Below are 22,826 nucleotides of genomic sequence, written 5' to 3'. Positions count from 1 at the left end.
CCTCCCCGTCTCCCCTTAATTTCTAACCTGTCGACCAATAGTTAAAGAAGGTAAAGGTCTAAATATACAGTTACATTCTTACAGATGGTCATGAAAAGGCAGTCAGCCCCACATTTAGGCACTTTTTGAGATAAGGTGGTAATGTGAACTCAGCACTCATGGGACAGGCTCAGAGTCTATACTTAAGAGAGGAAGGGATCCCAAACCTCAGGAGTGTTTGGCTGAAGAGACATCAACAGGCACTACTAAGGTGCAGAGGTCCAGGACAGCAGGTTTTGTTGGTTTCCTGCTAGCAAAACTGCTCGTTTCCTCCTGCTGCTAGCATATTTTCATGGCATCACTATACCACTTGGTATCAAGCTATCAGTAGAGAGTAGGCTTGTTATCACAGGTTCTTTTGAAGCCAGGCCACTTCTTCACAATACCCATATCTGGCCCATGCTCGAGATTTCCCAGCTAGGTCTTTAGATATGACCCAGCTCTTCTGTAAACCCAACACCTCCCCTTTGACACCACACTGGTCTCAGTGCTGCTCTAGTTAGTCCTGTACAGACAGCACATCCTGCACATGGCGCCCAGCAGCATCAGCACACAGAACATGCCAGAAATCCAGCCCAAAGGTTGAAAGGACAGAGCAGCAGAAGGCAATGAGCCCATCTGTGCACCCAGAGCAGCACTGCAACAAAGCAGGTTATGAGCTCAGTGGTTGAGAACAGTACCCATGCTAGCATGAGTGTATATTTATTTTACTCATCACCACTGAGAGAGCCCATGCTATACCCCTTACCCATCATGGTTCTGATTATAATCCCTTGGTTTCCCTTCACAAAACAGGGTCATGTCCTCTCTTGCACCAACTATTTTGTCTCCTGAAACTATAGTGCTGCTCTTAAAGAACTGCATGCTCTATGCAGACTAGCCAAGTGTTGTATGCTTTCTGCCTTCCCACGCACCACCTTTTTTTCTGCTCCTATGTTTATTTTGCCCATCTTCCTGGACCACCTCGCAGCCTCCCCACACCTTCTTCATTCCTCAAGAGCTTGGTGGTATTGCCTTAGAGAGCAAGTGCTTACTTTCTGCTTCCCCCCCACCCCCCAAATGTCTAGGGTGATCACAGTACAGGAGATACGGTACATTCTATTTTAGTGTGGGAATCAACATCCCTGGCAAGTAACCAATTCCTTTATCAAACCCCAACTGTTCCCAAGAAACTCACGTGGACACCCTTCCACTGCTACCTATTTTAAGTAACAAATTAAAGCATAACCCTAAATCCTGGATTTAAGAGTCACTGGAGTGAGATAGCATGCTGCCTCTTGAACTTGCTCTTCAGGAGACAAATGCTTTGCCAGAAAAATTTAAGCACTAAGTGTGAAAAAGCCATCCCAAAATTTATTCTCAAAATGTCCAACAGAAACGCATCAGTAGATACTCAAAAACTACAGAGTTCTTAAAAGTCATACATTCACAATGCAGAAACTTGACAATTGGGATGCCTTTCGCATGGCCTATGTAACAATATCCATTTTACAGTGTAAACAGGTACTGGTATGTTCTTACTTACAAGTCCAGCAGGAAAGGCACAACTCGGCATACAGAGATCATAAGCAAGAATCAGGTGCAACAACATTACACAAACTTTTGGTAATCTGCATTTTTGGGCCTTCCACAGCGGAGACTGGACTTGAAGATTTCCTGCAGTCAAACTAGACTTCTTTCTATCGTTCAGTCCTTCCATACCAAATACTCACTTTCCAGTCTGGTTTCGATCCCATTACACATACAGTTCCAGCAGACATTAGAGGAATAGTGAAAGGTCAGTCCAGTAAATCTTCAGGTGCTTCCACTAATACATCAGGTTTTGGTTTCAGATAGTGCATGGAAGCATCTGCTTGAATCTCAGTTCATTACAGTGGTCATTAATAGAAAAATAGACACTACAACTACATAAGGAAAAAATGAGGTAGATAACTTAGAATCCAGATGACTATCCCAGCAACCTTCATACAATACACGTGGACCATTAATTACCATTTTTGGCAGAATGCAAATTCACAGACCACCAAGAAACTTAATGACCAGAGCAGGAATGCCATCCAAAAACCCACAAAACATTTAACCTAAACATGAATACTTCATATTTAAATACAGGTTTACACAGACTGATCTTCTAAATTACCCAAATGAAAATAAAAACAAAAATCAAAATGTCTCTTGCTAAGGAAACCAGTTCCCATGCCCAATTGCAACAGTCAACTGAGATTCCTTGCAGAGCTTTTAGACCTGACTTCCCAAGGCAAGCCTTCCCTTTCAAGAATGGAAAAAAAAAAGTATATACATACCCACCTATGCTTGTTTGGGGCTCTCGGTATTGAAATAAAACATCTAGGAAAAACTGCACATCTTTGGAAGTGGGAGTTTTGGCACTACATTTGAAGGACTGTCCTAGTAGTAGTATTAAATAAGCAGCAGTCAACAATACAGAGAATTAAGTCTTTAGGAGCAGTGATTAACGAAAAACAGCAACTTTCTCTTCTTAGAGCTTCTGAGGCCAAAAAGGAATAACAAAAAAAAAAATTGTAGTTTTTATAGCCATTATAGTAAAAAGTACATTCAGCAACCACATAGAGCCAAAAATCCAACCAGAAAAACTAGTCCTAAGAGGGTCCAGACATTCTAGGATATTTACCCGCATTAATAGCTTTCATTTCTCATCAGTAAATAGACGCTTTTCCATCAACAGTAGGTTGTTTCCACTCAATTCAAATCCCCCAAGTATTTCACTCTAAACTAAGAGGTAAATATTCTAACCTTTGGAATTTCAAGATGTAGAAACTTCTGTAAGGCTGTACACATTACTCACACGTAAGAACTACTTTGCAAGACCCGCATCTTTCCAAATAGAAGGAAATCCTATACTTTATTATTTACTATTTGCAAAGCAATATCATGATTGTACTCTGGGCAACTCTTACAAAGACAACCATAAAATCATTTGCACGTCAATAGGAAAATAGGAGATTGAAGTGGAATCTCTTAAAAATATATGTTTGTGTATATATATTTGTTCTTTCTGTACGTCAGCTTCACTAGAGTTTTTAACTAACAGCAATTTTGTTCTCCTCCATGAAGTGAGGGAATTGGTGTTTTGGCACATTGTCTGCAGCAGCACCACTGGCCTTCTCAGTATCAGAACCAGTCCCAGACTGGGTCCCATCTATTTTGGAGACTGTAGCAGTATTTATTGCTGAACCACCCCCAATGGTGACTGGAAGGGTAGGTAAGCCACCGCTCTGGATCACAGAGATCTCGTTAGTCTTCATTGCTATGCCATTGCTGAGTACCGCTGCATACTGATTCCATACTGTGGGGTCAATGCTCACTGAAGGAGGCATCATATCCTTTGGAAACATTTCAGATACCTTCTTGGGATCATTCCCCAGCAGAGCCATGGGGTTATCAATCGAGAGCCTTCTTCCCCGCCTGGCAGAGTTATTCCACATGTGAGTTCCTACATGGACCTTCCAGAAGGGAGGGGGGGAAAAAGAGAATAATTAATACTGAAGTTCTTTTATTGTATACTCTAGTTCTACTTTGCTTACAGTCAAGTTGCTCAAAGGAAGTCACGTATGCTCCGTTTGCTTTCAGGTAAGTATTTAAGGTGGCTAGTTCTTGTCTTTATTCTCTTCCTGGCATGTGCAAGATACAGCCATTCTCCTGCCCAGCATCATCGTGGTTCTCTAGAGTTTACTGCTGAAGTGCTTGTAGGACAGTATTTTTACACATATTGTGAGTGGCGTTGGCAAAGATGCTCCTCTCCCCCCAGATAAACAACAGCCACATTATTTGCTGTGAGCAGACTATATTGAAAAAAACACTAGTTAATGCAAAAAAAACCTCACCAAGGAATTTGGAACAGAGGTCATATCTAAGCTAACGTCTTCCACACCACAAACATACTGCTAGTGCTTCCAGCAAGTGACTGTTCACAAACTGCAGGATTTTTCCCTCCCCATCAGTATTTATGCAAGAGGACTGAAAAGCATGAAGAGGTTCTCATAGGAAGTGAGAGGCCTCCATGTGAGCGAGGGACCTGCGGGTTCCTTACAGGCAAATGGATTCATCTGACAATAAGGACAGACCTGCTACACTTCAGCAAGTGCTTAAACACAATTCACAAGTACTTTGGGCCACCTCAGGGTTATTCTCTTGGTTTCATCCCTCCTTGTCCTGCATGGTGCTTCAAGCAGTGTGGTGTAATGTATGTATACTGTAAGCATCATTCTGTAGCATTCAGTCTATGAAACGTTTATGTCTTGATGCATCGAAATACAAATCAAAATAAAGCAATTGGCTTAGCAAGGGTTAAGCCTTCCCTACCACCCCAAAGAAAGTCAAGGGCAGTAGCAAACACTTCTGTGGGTGATCTCAATACCCTGTTTAGTAAGTTGTGTGAAGAAACTCAGGAAGGAGACACAAAAGTCAAAGATAACCATTTGAGGAACTAAATCAAAATCAACGTTGTCCCCAAAGGCAGGATAAATGTTAGCAGCAGTTTTCCCATCTCTGGTGTGACTTTGCCTGACAAAGGAGATCACAACATAAGAGATGATTTACCTTCAGGTTTCCTTTTGTTGTGAAGGCTCTCCCACAGATGGTGCAGGCAAACGGCTTTTCACCAGTATGGGTCCGCTCATGAATCTGAAGGGCGCTGGCAGAGGAGAAGTTCTTCCCACACGTAGTGCAGATGTGCTGTTTGGCAGGACGGCAGAATTTCGGTCGTGGCACAAGAAGAGGGGCAACACCAGGGGACAGAGCTGGTGGGCCAATGAAATGGCTAGTGCTAATGGGACGCTCACTGGGCATCTCCATTTTTATGAGGGCTGGGGGAGCTCTAACAAAAGCAGCTGGAATACTACTTCGACCTGTAAAGAGAGCACAGATAATGTTTATCCCAACCTCCTCCTGCTTCCAAGCCTGAGTCTGGCTAAGATACCAGAGGCCCTGACTTTGGAGCTGCACGTGCCTAAACAGCATGCTTGCAAAGCCCCCCGAAGTCATGTGTTAGGGTTGCTGTTACACTTGCTAGGATGCTTTGACAGAAATGAGTTCACCCTATCTTTTTGGTGAGCTTAGGAATTCAAAAGGCTCACTTTCAGGTCAAATTTAGATCAACATTAGCCTCAATACTAAATTGCTTGAAAATCCCACAAAACATTCCGAAGCTTTAATATCACAATCTTAGGTTAAGCAGATTTCCATGAAAATACAAACGTATCTTTAGAGCGCTATAGGTGATCCCATGAAAGACAGCAAGTACACAGATTCTCTTTATTTTAAGGGCCTCTATGTATGCTACCCCTTGCAGGAGGTGACAGCACTTAAGTCTGAATTTTGATGAATTCTGAGTCTGACTGAGTCAGGAAAACTTTACAGGGCACATGCCCCTATTTCAGTACAAGGCAAGGAAGAGGGGAAAGCTGAGGAGGTTTTGACTCCTGTTGGTCCTTTCACAGATGGATTTCCTCCAATCCTACTACCCCACCCCAAGTTATTGCAAGCACGTCATATTACTCACCATATTCTCCATTTGCAAAATGTAACCCAGGCTCTTCTTTAATGATCTTTCGACCAATATTGCCGTAAGTTAAATCCAAAGCACCAACAATCCCTTCCATTTCTGCTGAAGTGTTCTCAGGACCCTCTGATTTACTTCCCATGCCTGTATCTTCTTGATTGTTGAAGCTAGGTGACTTTGACCTTACACTCTCAGCTTGGCTGTTGGCTGGGGACAGAGCCTGGAGCGATGCAGACTCGGAGGCAGCAGGACTCCTGCCATTCTGGTAATCTGGATCTCCTGCCACAGAAGAAGAATCATTTGTCGTGCCATCGCTTTCTGCTGAGCCATTGTCACTAGACTTCAAGCTGCTTTGTCGCTGCAAGTTCAAAGCAGAGTTGACAATCTTCATTTGATTCTCCAGTGCTGCAATACCAGAGAAGGTGGCCGTGGTGGCTGGTGATTCTGATTGTGCATCGTATGGAGTAGGAGGTTTTGAAGAACTCCTTGGGCCATCCTGAGAGTCCAGGTCCTCTTCTATCTCTATGCTTTCCACAGTCTCATCTGGGCGATTGATGTCTCCGTTCTTCTCAGCCACAGTAGCATCCACATCAGTATTGTCACAGGTGTTTTCTGGCATTGGTGTATTGGGTATTTGTCCCCCCATATGCATGCGGATATGCTGCTGCAACACAACTGCATTTGTAAACTTCTTCTGGCAAATAGGACACGAATGTTGCATCTTCAAGGGAGTATTGGCCCTGTGGACACCATAATGAGTTTTAAGGTTCCCCTTAGTGGAGAAGGCACGGCCACAGATTTTACACTTGAACGGCCTCTCTCCTGTGTGAGTACGATAATGCATTTTGAGTGAACTCTGGCAGCTCAGCACTCTGTGACAGATCAGGCACTCGTTGGGGTCAGCAGTGGATTTGTCGATATTTTCAACCAGTTGCTGAAGCTTTGATGTTTCTGAGCCTTGCTCGTTTGACCCACTTACATGGAAGATGCTCACGCTGCAGGTAGCTTGCGGTGAACTCAAGCTCTGCTCTGTTCCCGATTCATGGCCAACCACCCCTGACGAGGAAGAGCCACCCTCACTTTCTGGAGAAGGCCTTGACTGCAGGTCACTTGAGAACGTACCAGGCAGAGACTCCTTAATGCCTGCCAGGTTGGAGATGGTCTGAGGTGCGCTGGTGGCTGCAGAGGTAGGCAGTGTTGTTAGGAGAGGTTTGCTATCCACTATTAGGTTAGACTCATCCAGTGGCACAGACATCCCATACGGGATTCCGGTGCTGGTGGGAACATTGTCCAGGTGCTCAGGAACCGGGTAAGGATTCATCTTTATATGGGGGTATTTGTCTTTGTGACGCTGAAAATGCACTTTAAGGTTTCCTTTGGTTGTAAAGCGGTTACCACAAATGTTACACTTGTAGGGTCTTTCACCGGTGTGGGATCGGAGGTGAATCTGCAGGGCACTGTCATTGCCAAAGACCTTGCCACAGAATTTACACTTGTGTTTGAAGAACGGCTCTTCTGCATTCGGTTTGCTTTCAGACACACTAATGTTGGGAGGTTTTCCCTTCCCCTTCTTTGAGGAATCTATAACAGAAGAAACAGCCGACAGCGGATTTTGGAAGATGACCGAGTTGGAGGACTGAGGTAGCAAAGGATTTGGGAACTGAGAGATGGAGCCGGGGAGGCTTCTGCTTGCCTCTGGCTTCAAGGGGAAGGAGGAGGAAAGCCCAGCAGCCAGCGAGCTGGCGGCCGCAACACCAGTGTTAGAATGAGGTAGTTTTCCTTGCTTCAAGGATTCCAGTGATAGGCTCTGGCTTCCAGATTTCTGTCCGATTAAAGCAACAGCAGCTGAGAGCTGCTGAGACATGTGAGCGCCCAGAGCTTTTAGTGGGTCAGTAGCAGCTGCTATAGAAGGATGCAGGGCATGGGGAGCCATCATGGCAATCTGAATGCGAATTTGCTCCGTCAACTGAATTTGCTGGAGTTGCTGCTGCTGCAAACACACGAGCTGCTCCAGGATCATGGGGATAGCATTAAAACTGGCTGCTGAAGAAGAGATGGCATCGGAGGTCCGCTGGTTCACAGCCACTTTAGTGCCACGTATTGTCTGCAAAGTCACGTTAGTGTTTGGTACTTTGGATTTTGGTAGGTAGCTTAGGCCAGGAGCCACAGGTGTGACAGGGGGTTCTATTTTAAGATACATTCCTCCTACCGATTCAGCATCCATTTTTCCTTCTCTCTTCTCCATAGAAGCAGTGCAACCCTTTGCCTGAGCGTCCTTGCGTGCCCTGCTATCCATTCGATCACTTGGAAAGCTCCCTAGGGAACCTTCAGAGAAGCTTTCGGGAGGCACCGTTCCCTCACTGTCATTCATGATTAGAACAGGTGGATTTTTAGTGCAATTTTTCTTATGCTCAAGGAATTCAGAGAGATCAAAGAATTCTGCACAGCATTTCTCACAGATTTTCGTTTCCTCCGTGCGGCACCTTTTGGAACTCATTTCACCATCTCTGTCACCTGGGACGTCTTGTGGACTCCCTTAAAATAAAAGAAAGTCACATTACTAATAGCTAGATTTAAACTGAGTATTTCCTATTCTTAAGATCACCATCTTCATCTTAATTGCAAGTTAAAGATACAAGACACCAGAATCAGTTTTGCTCTTTGTTTTGCTAATTCACTCTGTAGCCCCAAAGAATCTCAGCCCCAAATCTGCATCTGAGTTCCATTTTCAATAAAAATGATAATATGAAAGAAATCTCCCAAGACTTAATGGGAAGAGGTTTATCATAAATTCCTTCATACAGGTAAGAAGGGAACAGTGCACCTGTAAAACAGCTTAAAAGGAACATGACCTAAGGCAGGCAGAGAAAGCATCATAACACTGAGCAAAACACCACAGAAGTTTCTTTGGTGTTTGTACTTCAGTTTATAAATCCTTGTTAAGCATCTCTCAGAAATTCACGTCAGATTGTTAACACAGGAACATCAAAGCAGTTCTTAATTGTACACTGATCTATTAAACAACTTCTACTCCGCCATTATGGAAGTGATTACTACTGAAGAAGTCTGACAAAAGCAAAAGTAAGTCCAGTATCAGCTTCTAACCACCTCAAAAGCACGCTCACAAAAAACCGATGCGTAAAAGCCACAGCAGTAAAGGAAAGATGATTAACTTACAGAACCCCACATTGATATTGATGATTATTAGGCAGCGAAGCACCAAGTCCTCCTTGCAAAACACACGAAGCTGTTTCAGACCCGCTCAGGACACCCTGTCTAGCTGCATCCGCAACTCTCCCACTTCAGGGAGGGGCAGGGAAAGCAGAGCTGGTCTGCAAGTCCACTCCTGCCCTTCTCCTCCACCAGCACCACACACATCAGACTGAGCAGAATTTGCACATGGACACAAAAAAACCCCAGCATTCAGGGAACTCTCATACCTGGAAGAGAGGTGAACAGCAATTCTAAACCAAAACAGGATGTTTTTGCTCAGCCTAGCCATCCTCCGAACAACAAACTTGCACCCGGGGCTCGAGGCGTGCCAGCGTTCGGGGCACGGCAGGCCGGAGAGTTCAGGAGGGAAAGCTTTGGGCTCATGCAGCTGTGGGAGAAGCAGGAAAGGCTGCAGATGTGCTACAGCCTCCATCAGGTGAAATGTCCTGTAACTCACATTAACCGGTCCCGTTTCGATGGGTGCCGAGGGTGCGGTAACCAAGTATTTCACCTCCCATGCACCCAGTGGGGCACACTGCAGATATCAACCACAATTAAGAATTTGTATTACAAGATCTCTTCTGTTCAGGTCTTGCATCCCCAGTAATTCACCCTGGGTCTCAGCTCTGGTTCCGCGTTATTAGCCCACACCATTTCACAAGGGGAACAGAAGACTCTGCAAGCACAGAAGCTATTTGTGGCTTTCATTTTAAAGGTGTAACGGAACCACACATCTGATACATGTGTATATCCTGTGCATGGCAGGGTGGAGGGGAAGCATGTCCAAGCGACAACCCATGCTGACTTACTGTTCTGGGGTAATGTAAAAGCTCTGCAAGGCAGGATATTGCAAACCTTGACATTTATTAGGTTAACAACAGTATTATATGTGTGCATATATATATTATATGTATTACATGCTTTGATGACAAATCAATCTCAACTGTTTAGTGCTGAGTGACAGTGCACATGAAAATTTATTAACAAAACCCAAACAACTTGATCAACTGCGAATATCAGAGGCCCCTTATGCAATGGTCTACAGAGCAATAGATCCAAATCTATATGCATGTAATTCTGTTAATCACATAGACATCAGGGTTACAAGTCTTTCAGCAGGGAGGAAATGTGTTCTCAGCACAGCTATGATGAAAACAGTTTGGATCCCTCAAATCTAAACAGGCTGAATTAAATACTTCTATTGCCCTCCTCTCTTTCAGCCCAAACTTCCACGAGTGAAGGAAACAAGTAAAAGCATAGTGTTAGCACACATTTCCCACCCCAAATATCACTAAATTGATGCCTCTACAGTTGACTTAACTCAGTGGAAAAATAGGCAGAGAAATCTAGTCTGCAGACAAGTACAAATAATACATGATTCAGAACTTGGTCAACAAAAATAGGGTAAATCGAGGTCAAAACCGGATGGTTTTAAACTTATCTTTGCAAGAGCGTGAGCAGATATAATGGGAAAGCAAGCCCTGGTGCTGAAAAAGACACAAGAAGCTTCCATAACTAGTCTGTACACTGACTCGGGAGGTCTTTACTACTTTCGTAACCATTTCCATCTATCCAATAAATATTTCACAGAATAGGCTAAAACATCAAAACCTCTTTTCCAGATCCTTTAGCATTTGGGGCTTAAACAGTCAATCTCGCAGGCCCAACTACACAGTTTCCCCATGTTGCAAAATAAGGGTAGGTTTTACTTTAGAAAGCACAGAGCTCTTCCTTGCACAGTCTCTCCCCTCCCTGAGCGCGCATTTCACTCTGCAGCTTCCACCTCTGCAGTAGCCATGTAAAATGTTTCAAGTGGAGTACAAATGTCTGCATGAAAGACTGTTGCCCACCCCTAAGGAGATATTCCAGGATAACTACGTCTAGACAAGTCCTCAACTTTAACGGCTTCAAAGCATCTGATCATTTATCTCCCTTCCCTTGATAGTACTTTATTTTTCCTCTTTTCCACCGATAAGACCCTATGAAATTCAAAGCCCCCTTTTCCACTCCGCAGCACAGTCCCTGCTCCTGACTGTTACAGTTCTGAGGAATTTCAAGGGTAACTTTTCAGGTCCGAAGCACTAGTTGCCACCTCAACAGACAGAAACTCAAGCAAACTGAAAGTACCTGTGTCCAGCAGCAGCAGGCAGATTATCAGCCCTGCCCCTGCCTGCTCTTGCTGCCACTGCCACACATTTTAATTTCCAGCTGCCCTGTCTGACAGTAAAGGCTCGGGACGCCAAATACATTCAATTCCCAGCTTGTACCGACTTGCAAGACAAGGAGGGAAGAGTTATACCTCATCTTCCCCTCTACCTTAGAAAAAATGAACGTAATAGCTTCCCTTGTCTCAAAAAGGGGTTGAGATGCAGGACGCTTGGTTATTGTGCAGTAGCCGATATAACAAAGGAGCAATTTGCTGTTTCTTAAAAAAAACACCCCAACAGCCTCTTTGAAGCTCTTCGTGTTGATTTCCACACCCTCTCCCCCCAGCCAGAAGGGAGCACCCACTGTCTGCAATCAGAGCACCTCATTTACCCAAACCTGCCCTCCCCCCAGCACTCAGCACCAACATGAACTTAACGGTCTGAAATCCTGGGTTTTCTCTGCAAAGAAACCTCCTTGTCCACATACAGGACACAAGGATTTACCGAGAGCCCTGCCACAACAATTGCTTGTGCACTTCACTTAACCCTCTCCAAAGGCTTCCCAGGGATAGGACTTCTACTGGGTTTTTTTATCTTCCCACCCCCGAATTTCAGGAATGTTATCTCTCAGCATCTAGTTATCCAATAAGTTAGAAGAATGCAGTAAACCCAGCAGGGGGGTTAGATTGAATCACTGGCAAATGGATGGAAAAAATCCACTATTGTGTAGGACAAGGCGGTCATCGACAAGGAAGGCTGATAAAATCCACACAGCTCAAATTAATTTTTTCTAATTTAAAGGGAACCAGTAAAAGAGGAGTGAACTAAGGCCTGTCTGGTTTGATGTGCTTTTAGAAAGGGTGCTGCTGGTCTATGGGCTACCACTCATCTGAGCAATTGGTGACTTTTTTAATTCCCAATTGTGATAAAATTGTACTTCACTTGAATCGGGAGGAAATAGAGCTTAAGCTTCCCTTCCTTCCCCCCCAAAGAGTTTGATACCTTTGCTTATTTTTTCCAGACTCCATCTGACAAACTATTTTTACTTTAACATAACCATGCGCTTCCCCAGTTAAAATTAACTCCTGATGGATTAGCAACTATCCACTCCCATCCTAGATGTGAAAACATCTGCATCAGTCCCCTGCTGCCCCGATTTGATTTTATTTTTCCTGTTCCTACCTGAAAAGCTAGGACTTCTAAGAACTTTAAACGGTCCCAAAGTTCTCTTCTTCTCCCACTATAAAGCACTGTTTAAATAATATTCAATGACAAAAATCACTGCCTTGAGTAAGCAACACACGACTGATAACGTACTGAAATATTACAAAGGCCTTGATGTTTTCTACACTGAATTTATCAGCATTTTTCTACCTAAAATGAGCCAAAAACGCGTTACACTTTACAGCTGGGATTCCACGTGCTTCCAGATTCTCAAGGCTTTAAATCTTCCTCATTATCTACCTACTGCTTCACCCTTTTGATTATCCACGTATTCAAGAGGAACATTCGGCCAAGGGCTGAGGAAACTTATGAGAAGCAACAGCAGCATTAGCACACGCAGGAGAGGCGAGGACCAGAGGCGCTGGCTTCAGGCGGAGGGGCACGGCAGCCCCGCTCCCGATCACCCCCCCTCCCGCAGCCCCCGTACAGGGCTCGAACCCCCGCCCCGGGCTGCCGGTGCCCGTCCGCAGTTACCTGCCGCGGCGCCGAGCGGGTCCCGGTCGGTGGAGGGCACTCTCGCCTCGCGCTGCCCGCTCGGCCCCGCGAGCTGGCCCGGGACCGGCCCCCCCGGGCGGGGCCACGGCGGGGAGCCCCCGCGCCCCCCGCGCCTTGCGGCCACCCGGGCATCGCCCGCGACAGGGGCTGCTCCAGAGCAAAGGGCGCTTCCCGGCGTGCTTCGGGATAACGGGCAGTAACGACCCAAAAAGCGGAGGTTCCCCCCCCCCCCCATAGAAGCAGCCGCCGCGCCACCCGCCGTACCTGCCCGCCGCCCGGTCCTCCCACCGGCGCTTCCCGCAGCTGTAACGGCGGCGGCCCCGGACCACACTTAACACTAGTACAGTGTTTAAGACCGAGCTAAACGGCACAAACCCCGCTGCCAAGGTCAATTGCATGAGAGTCCTAATTGTGAGCCTGACATCAACTTACCACCCACAGCAAGCGGGAGGAGGCAAAGGTTAGAGCAGCAGCTCTGTCAAAACGTCACATGCCGCCGAGCCCAGCAAAAGGGCTTCATCACTACAACCAATATAATGTTTCACTTACGTAAAAGGAAAAACAAGCCTGGCATGCCCCCCCCACCCGAACCAACCCACCGCCCCCCGCCTTCCAAGCACCCTCGCACTGCTGCATCACCCCGGCTGCACGGCACGGGGTGCTCCCTCCATCCCTCCTGTCCCACCGACAGGAGCTCCGAGCACCCTAAAATTATAGGAAAATTAAGAACCACCCCAAAAGTCGCATTTTTACCCTCTCTCCACTTCTGCAGAGCTCAAAGCGCCAAGCGAGGTTTAAATAAATGCAACCTCCGATTCTACCCTGAGAAAAACAACCCAAAAGTTGCAGTTTGATACTGTATTTTTAAGACCGAATCAGATTTTTAATGGCAGCAATCCAGCACAATGAGCATTTTCAACCCCTTTGTGAAAATGCTAATTTTCAGTATGTAGCATTATTTCCCCCGTGACCACCTGCTGATTTTTTGACCTGTTAATTGATCACCAGGTTAGCGGAGCAGCCTCTTAACACGCTGCATTGTTCACAGAGGTGGGTCCCCAAAAAAACGGGAACACTTGCAAAAGAGAAGATAAGGGCTTGATTTTGTTATAACGATTACGTGTTGATAATGTTCCAGACAAATCCTTGCGGTATTTCGACTTTCTTATGCAGCTTCATCACTTATTATTTACGGGCACACCTGGAGCGGGGAAAATCGAGCCTATGCGGGCGGTGAGAGCCACCGCCACGGCTTTCATTTCGGCGGGCAGCATAGGAAACGATAGCGCAGGGCGGACCCGGACGCCCGCACGGAGGGTCCGGCGGGGCGCGGCCGCGGGGCGGCGCACGGCAACCCCGGGACCCCCGCTCCCCTCGGGTCTCCGGCCCCGCCACCCACAAAACACAGCCCCATCCATGCCACCCCCCAGGCGCGGTGAGCACTTCGGCAGGTCCCCCCCGGGCCGTGCGACCCCTGCCCCGGCTCCCGGAGGGATTTCCAGCCGGGGTTCTGCTGTTAAAGGAGGAGGGGGGACACAAAAAGCCCCACAACCAACAACAAAAAAGCAGCTGGCCATTGCCCCGGAGAGCGCGATGCGGAGCGATCCTCCCCGCCCCGCACACCTCCCCCGCCCCGAGCGGGCCCATCAGGAGTTATTAACCCTTTTGTTTCAGCGCAGAGCCGGAGGTGGCTTTCCAGCAGCGGGCAGAGATTTACATGTGGAAACATCACCTCCATCCCCCAACCTAACCATATGCACAAAGGAAAACAGTCATGCATTAAACATGGGATTTATTGCCTTCTGGCCAGCTTGCTGTTTCTTAAGTCACCATTAACCGGACTCAACAATTGCACATTTCGACTCAAAGAAGAGGGGGGGGGGAAGGAGAGAAAAATTAAGAGCCCGAACCTCCTGCGGTCTGGGAATAAGCAGCTCCTGTAACGTGCATTGGTATTGATCAGTTCTGGGAATGGAAAAAAACCACTGAAAACCAGCCCCTGAGTAAAGCAGAGAACCCAGAGAAAGTTCTTGGGTCACATACAAAAGTGTCTGAGCACAGCAACTCTTCCCAAACGCAACCCTGCTCAGCTCAACACCCGCTTCCCCTTCCCCACCCGGGACAGAACTTGCTCTCCCTCTCGCTCTGGAGCTGGACCGCACACAGGGAGCTTCCTCCCGGCTCCGCGGGACCACAGGCGGCAGTACCGGGGGGGAGAACCTGCACCGCAGCGCCGGGAGTCGCCAGCCCCCTCCGCAGCCCAGCTGCGGGAAGATGCTGCTCGATGAGGAGAACCGGGCACGCTTCGGCAGCCCCGGCCCTTCCCCGCTCCTGGAGCGGGAGGGGGCACCGCAGGCGAGTGCCTGCACCGTTTCCCTCCACAGCCGCCACACCGGGAGCTCAAGGCTAATTTGAGCGCAAATTCGTAACTTTTCCCTTCGGAAGGCGCAGGGCTGCGAGCTCCCCTAAAAGGACGGACAGTGATTTGCGGTAGCAAAATCCCCCACACCGCCCAAATACAAAGCGCTCACGCACACCCCGCATTAGCTCACCGGAGTTATTTTAGGAAGTCGGAAATCAAAGATGGCTGGAGGTCAAGCTACAAAAGGTCCAGGGCGATTGTGATCTCCAACAGAAATAGTCCGAGCGAGTCTTTTTTTTTAAGCCCCACAAAAATCCTCATATAACTACCGAGAAAGTGTTAAGTAGACCGGGGAAACCAAACTCAAGCCATTCACTACCACTGCGAAGATTCCGAACAATCTCTCGTTTCCACCCCCCCCAACTCCTTTTGGGGTTCACCTCCCATGAGGCTGCACCCCGAGAGCAGTAGCTGGGCCGGCGCAAGTTCCGCGGGACTTGGGGTGCGGGACATGGGGGGGGGGGGAGCGGTCGGGCATGGCGAGGGAGTCTTCGGGCAGCTCCGCGGTCCGCTCAGAGCTGCGCCCGGAGCCGCGCAAAGCCGAGCGCCCCCCCTCCGCGGAAGAGAACGAGGGTCCGGAGCCCCGCGGAACAACCCCGCGCCGGGGCTCCGCGGGGATTTCGGTGCCCGCAAAGGCTGCGGGTAGCTGGGGGTCGGGTTCCTGGCAGAGCCCAGAGGAGGGGAAAGGAGCGAGGGGTGAAGCACGAGGATGGAAAAGCCCCCGGGAAGCGCCCGCGCCGCCGTCTCCGCGCATCAGGTCAGCCGGACCGCGGCGGCTCCGCGCCCCCCTTTGCGCCTTACCACTTGCAGCATCTGGGGGTTGCTCCTCGGAGTTGATGTGCTGGGGCTTCGCCTGCTTCCGTCGCGACATGGTGCACCAGCATCGGGAGCAAAATAGTAGCAATTATTTTCCTCTTCACAACAAATTCCTAGAGTTGGGAAATTACCCCCATTGGGCGGAATGCGCATGTCAGAGTAATTATGATTATCAATAATGCATTGCGATTTATCATGGGCCCCTGACAGCTGATTGGCCTGAGTCCAAGGGCTCACAGATTATTCAAATAAGGGCCATTGATCCGGGCGCAGCGGGGCACGCTGGGCCATGTAGTCCCGGCCCGCCCCGCCCGGGCGGCCACAAAGGCAGCGCCGGGACCCCCCATACCCCCTCCCCGGCGGCGGGGTCAGGATCCAACCAGAGAGTAAACAAACAACCCGGCAGCACGACTTTCCTTGCTGGCGAGGGACAATACCTTTGTTGTCTCACCTGCGCGGTTTATGTTGTGCTTTAACCACTTCTTTTTTCCCTTTTTTCTTTTTTTTTGGTTTTCTTTTTTCCCCTCCCTAAGCAAGCAGCAGCCCGGACAATGCTGATTTTCCCTCTCTGCTTAGATGAGGTGGAAAAGGGAAAAGCACTGGTTGTCCGAATGGACGAAGTCAGGGTCTCCTGGTGTCGTGGGCAAGTTAAGGGGCTTTAAAAGCAGATCCAGACGATGTGTAATTATGTTTGGCGTTGGTTCACTTGTTTAAAGACTTCTTTTTAAGTCTCATTGTCTGGGAAGCCGACCAAATCGAGCCAATAGTATTTTTAAGAGAAAAATAAAAAAAAAAACCTTAAAATATGCGAAAGGTTCCTGTGAAAAACTTGGAGTGAAAAACCCCACCACTTTGAAAGTGTTTTCCTGCACTGAGTTGACTGTGTAAGTACGTAGTGGAATCATTTTAATTTTCACTGCCCTCTCCTGCTGTCTGGTTCCGTGGGAAGAGGCACCACATTTAAATCGTCCCCCAGCTGGGTGGCCCTGGCGCTGGGTGGCACTTCAGGGTACAGTCCATGCAGCTGGAGCTGACTGCTGGACCCAGTTCAGTTAAGGCTCAGACTTACTTTGCCTTAAAGCCCCTGAGTGCTGTAGGGCAGAGTCACCTCCACCCTTCTGACCCCCACTGAAGTCAGCCAGACCTTGCCTAAGCAAAAATGTGAGGATCCTTGGAATATATGGAGATGTGGATTGCACAGTCTGTATGGGAAACGTGATTGCTCTTTGTTTTCATGTAGAACACTCCCACCCTCCCCCAGGTCTATCTATGGAAACCAAAATGGGTTCCTGGAAGGTGCTGGAGGGATTGATTGGTTTGGTGAAGAGATGATTTTGTTGATTAGAAGGAGCAGGGCACCTGGAAAGGGTTCAGAAGACCTAGGTTCAGCTGAAGTCAGACTAGCTATGCACTTGCCATTGCATTCATCAGTAAACAATTTACATGGGGCTGTGCCTCAGTTTCCCACTTGGGAACGAAGGGTGATGTTTCTTCAGTGCAGAGCTGCTGTGAAGATAAACATCCACCTGAGAGATTATGGGGGGGCAGAAGGGTGATGTGGAGTGGAAAACCCAAGTCTTGATAGCGAGCAGGAAGGCAGTGGGAGGAAGCAATGATACCTATTGAGGCCACGTAACTGCCACAGGACATTGTGCAACACCACAGTCTCATTTTACCAGTTACTTTACTGGCATTTTCACCTTATAAACCCTCTGTGGTTTGTACAACGTGTGTTTTATTCCAAAGCTTTAGCCTGTGCATACAGTCTTGCTAAGCAGTCATGGCCAGGATTATCTCTTTTTTTGGGGGGATGATGCTTAAGGAGGTGTGAGCTGTAGTTTGCATGGGACAGGCATGAAAGATCTCAACATTGTAGACCAAGATAAACAGTGCATCATGATCTAATTAGTTATATATCCTCTTGGGGTTCGTTTCTGTTTTTACAGTGTCTCATAAGAGCTTTTATTTAGCCAAGGATAATACAAACCTTAGAAAAAAAAATCTCGCAGAGCAGAAGGCATCACCCTCCTCCTTGGACAATTATTGAACACAGAGGTCAGGGGACAAATTTTGGTTTTCAGGCCACTTTCCTTGCCCTTTCCTCTGCAAAATAATGGTTTTACAAACCCCCACTCCTGATTCGCTTTAATGGACACTTTACATCAAGAGAAACTCTGTATTTAGGAATATAGAATAGAAGAGATTAACAGGTATTTAAAATCGCTGACCGGTTTTATCTGGTGATTACTCCGCCCGCATATTGCCCAAGGAGCTTCTATATATTTGTTTGTTTAACCAGGGGTTTGAAATGCTCTTTGTTTCTGAAGTGTGTCCTGAGGAAATAAACTGTTAAACAAGATTGATACCAATTGATCCACAGATAGATATTTACATTGATGAATTTTCGCCTTTTACACTTGATATCCTCAGTACAGCCAACAGATTTTCATATATTACACATAATGCTACCAAACCACACCAGCGAATTTATTAAACACACTGTTTTATGTATCAAGCTGAGACAGACAGCTCTGTACAGTAGATCCATATTTAAAATAGATGAGTCATGTGGAGCATTTGCACTGAATTTAAAAGAATGTATTATATGAAATCAATGGAAGTTTTGCTATTGATTTCAGAGGACTGGGATTTCACTCAGTATGGCTCTAACACCGAAAGAAGTGGAAAGCGTTAGTTTAAAATGAAAAATAAAAAAGCAAGGGACATTGCTGTATTTAAGGCTGGGAAGACAGCAAAAGTAGGAAAAAGAGCACAACAAACTGAAAAATACAGGGAGGAAGAGGAGGAATGTGATCAAGGAAAAGCCCTCCTGATTATATTTTCCTGGGAAGGTGTTCCCAGCCATCGGTGGTTATAAATAGGCTACACTGAATGATTACATCATATGCAAAAGGCATATTGCTTGGCTTTAGCACGATCATATGGATTAGCCTGATTACAGCTTCTGGATTTGAAAACTAGCAGGCTTCCTTTTCTGGCTTGACATTTATTTATTGTTGTAAGAAAAGTCTAGAGGAACAATCTTCTACCACCAACAGAGCTGAGGCATCGCTCTTGATAGGCACGCTTCCAGCCGCGGCCCGGCCTAGCCCTCGAACCTGATAAAAGGAAGCTTTTTTAACACTGTGTGTTATGAGCACGTGGAACTCATTGCCACAAGAAACTGTTGCCAGCGGCAGGAACCACAGCTCTGCCCAACCCCGGGAAATTCCTGTGTTTAGGAATGTCACTGCAAAGTGATTACAACTATGGAAAATCTGATAAGTATGTTTGTGGGGAGATGTATGTATTATATACACACATGCATATATCTAAGTATATATCTCTGTAGGCACACTCACTAACTTCCACCAAGGTAAAGAATATTGTCTGAAGTCCTGTGCTGTCCCACTGTAGTCAGCTCGGTTTATTGCTGGGAAGAACATGCAAGCTTAACACTTATTCTTTTTTTTTCCCCTCTATATTCAGTATCTAAATGTAGATAAAAATGCCTTTTCCTAGTTGCACTATGTCTTACCTATATCTTTATTTCTTGGGCAGTGGGGGGAAGGAATCTTAGTGTACTTTGAGGCACATCAGTCCCGCTTTCCTCTTGTATTCTTCCCCCGTTCCTTACTGCAGCTCATTGCAAAATGTATCTCCCAGTGTAGGCTCTCAGGGCTTATCTCCACTACATGGAAGACGACTTGAATGTTACCTTGTTGGAACATGTTCAGGAAGCTTCAAGTTTGCTGATATGAAGTTGACCATAGCTCTGTAGGCAATGTAAATCAGGGTAATTAACGTTCATTGTTGAGCCAGTTTATCAAGACTGAATGCAGAGACCCAGACGTTCAAATTCAGAAGTGGTTCATAAGTATGTTAAATTGCATGTTGGTAAATACTTATGACTCCTCCAGACTAGACTCTAACTAGATCCAAAAATCAGGAGATGCTCTATTTAAGCAGTTTTTATACCATTATAACTATGGTAATTTGGGGATTTCTTTTTTTTTTTTACCTACTTTATAAGAAAATAAGGATTACATTTTTCCTTGGTCCCTCCCTCCATCTTTTTTTTTTGAACCTGTGACTATTTCAGTCAAACCTGATAGCAGGGGAGCAGTTTCAAAGATGTGAGTTTGTGTAAACCGTGTGACAATTAACATCTGGATAGGGAAGAACGATCCAAATTAACATCCTCATTGAAAGAAGGAATTATGGTTGGAACCTTACCCACATGGCCACCAGCAAGCCAGACAAACAGCACATAGGCACTGCTGGCTTGTCAACCAAACTGTTGCTCCAGGATCCACGCATACAGGTGCTGGTACCAGCCACCCAAACAGGTCGTAGATATTGGACTGAGCAGGGAAAACACTGAGGAGTGGGAATATGATGGAACACAATCCGTTATAAACAGACTTCCTTAGACCACTACTCAGGGAACAACTTGCTTTTTGACCTAGAGATGCTTTTAGTACAGCTGCAGTTAGTATAGCCACAATATACCTTAAGTACCTTCCATGTGTGAATTGTTAATATAAATACAACTACCCTCAATAGAGCGATGGGTCTAAGCATACCTTATATGTATTTTCAGGCCAATATAATTAGGGGGTACACCTGCTCATATGTAAGCTTCAGGTTACATTTAAAAACTCTGAATTTGCTTCAGTCTTCTTTATCACTGTGCTAAAATCTTTTATGTTGCTTCTTTTGAACATTCTAAAGCAATCTAGGCACTAAATTCCCTTGGACACCCAGCCCTAAATATTTAAGAGCCAAAATATCAAGTAAAACAGTACTAAAGAGCTGCAACAAAAGTATTAACAGAGCTTCATATTTTCCTCGCATCACTAAACAAACTCCTCAAACATCACTAAACCACTGTGATGCTGTCCATGTAACAGCATCACAGAGCTGTTATTAATAACTAGTTGTTAGGTGTAAGCAGCCATTTATATTGTTTTGAGGCTTTTTGTCAGCAGGAAGCCCTCTTGCTTTAGTAGCTGTGACCCTGCATAGTCATCTGATTGCCCCACACATTGCGTAGGAGACTGAGGAGAGGAGGAGGAGTTTGGGGTGGAAAGACTTTCACACATCCATTACAGTAGAGAAAGGTGAAGGAGAAAGAGACAACATGGGGGTGTAACAAGTGAAAAAATCATAGCCACCCTCCCTCTTGTAACGAATCTCTTGTACTCAGGCTGACAACACTGCCAATTCTAAGATCTTATAAATAGTATAGAAATGCCACTTTCATAATGGTATTCCAGACGCAGCTAATGGACTGCTGATCCCATGGGTTCTGGGTTATTACAGCTAAAATGCATTTTACCAAAGCTGTATCTAACTGAAGATGCAGGAAGCGACTTGATTTCAAACCTCAGCTCTCCCCAGCAAGGGAAGGAATAACATAGGAGTTGTAACTTTCTGAATGAAGCACCAACTGGCTCCCTGGCCAGGAGGAATGAGAGGCATGTGGGCTAGGCAGGTAAACAAACAAATCTCTGGAAGTTTGTTAAAATCCCCAAGTGTTTCATCTACACGAGAGTAAACATTATCAGCTCTATTTCTTACAGCATGAAAAGCATCCTCCTATAATATCTTGTATTAGATGGCAGATGAAATCTGGAGAATGAGAGATCCAGCTTTGCCCCAGAATACAAACCAAGTATTATAAGGAATGGATTAACTGCATGTTAAGTGAATAGCATTCTCCCCGCTCTGTTCATTTCATCTCTTTGTTCATTTTCGGATGCTTACTTGCTTCTGAATTAAAGGTAAGATCAGAGCTAAGTGTAACTTGTCTTTGTGGTGCTCTCTTCAGTGAATTTCATGACCCAACGATACATCACAGATAGTAACAGGAATCCTGTGAGATCGTTTCCTTCCAGACAAGGTACACAAACCTTTTGTTTTAGCACTAAGCTGTAACAGAGCCTTTGGAGTTGTCTATTTATTATCCCTTTTTACAGGGGGTGTAGGTCCAGCAGTGGTGTAAGGGTCTTGAAATAAGCACTGTGAGCTGGCAGCTCCTGCCTCCTGTACATAAGGGCTGCTTTTTGCTGTTGGTAAATCCCCTTCATAATTAGGAATCAGGCTATTGAATTTTGATTATGAGGTATAATTTCTTGAGTGAATACCATACCATATCTGAATGTGATGGTGAAATACTTAATCCGATGGCAATGCTAAATACAACTTAATACACAATAAATTAGTACAATGTCCCCCTGTATCCTTACCGTGTCAGATAACCATGATCGAATTGCATGTAATATTGCTTCATAATCGGTTTGTTGATACATTGTGCCATCGTGTTACCCTAAAAAGCAGCTCATGAAAAGCACATGGAACACATTGCCTGCGCTAGCTAGCAAAGAACTAAGCTTGGTTCCAAAAGGTCTCTTCCCAGGTCAGTGTTCCTGGTGGTTGCGAAGCAAATCTGCTTACTGTGCTCAAGCAATCTGCAATCATCTTTGTGGAGACAACTTGAAACAACAGCTCCGAGAGGGAATTATGAATTTCCTTGTTCATGTCAGTGAAGCACCAAGATCGAAACTGAATTATTTTCAGATGTCAAAACACCACTTAGCAGGCGGCTTTTACTTAGGAAAATTATTTCTCATTCTCTGCTTTTATGACTATGATTAATAAGATTTTTTATATATGTGTATATATATATTGTAGACCTAATTCTAATTTTTTGACTACAGCAGTTTTTCCAATTAGTTTTATCAGTTATATCCCAGTCCTAATTTTGGTTAGTTTCCATGTAGGTGAATTTGTTTCATGCTATACTAAACGAGGGACCAACAACCAATTGTTAGTGGAGATTCAGAGCATTAGCAGGCTTTCGAGTCTTTGATAGCTCAGTTTTTGGCTACAAAAAAAGAAAAAATAACTAAAATTAACAACAATGAAA

The 22,826-nt window shown here is 45.8% G+C and overlaps 1 protein-coding gene across 1 annotated transcript; it reads right to left on the bottom strand.

Moving 5' to 3' along the window:
• Positions 1 to 3,098: 3,098 nt before the first annotated feature.
• Positions 3,099 to 15,950, bottom strand: SALL4 (spalt like transcription factor 4; the record flags this gene model as incomplete). The annotated part of the gene is made up of 4 exons (XM_080627762.1): positions 3,099 to 3,521; positions 4,618 to 4,925; positions 5,579 to 8,113; positions 15,881 to 15,950. 4 exons carry the CDS (start codon positions 15,948 to 15,950, stop codon positions 3,099 to 3,101), a joined length of 3,336 nt encoding a protein of 1,111 aa, XP_080483888.1.
• Positions 15,951 to 22,826: the final 6,876 nt, after the last annotated feature.

Source organism: Psittacula echo, assembly GCF_963264785.1.
Source record: "Psittacula echo genome assembly, chromosome: 12".
In the NCBI taxonomy this organism is placed as follows: domain Eukaryota; kingdom Metazoa; phylum Chordata; class Aves; order Psittaciformes; family Psittacidae; genus Psittacula; species Psittacula echo.
This window is presented reverse-complemented; position numbering and strand designations above follow the sequence as displayed.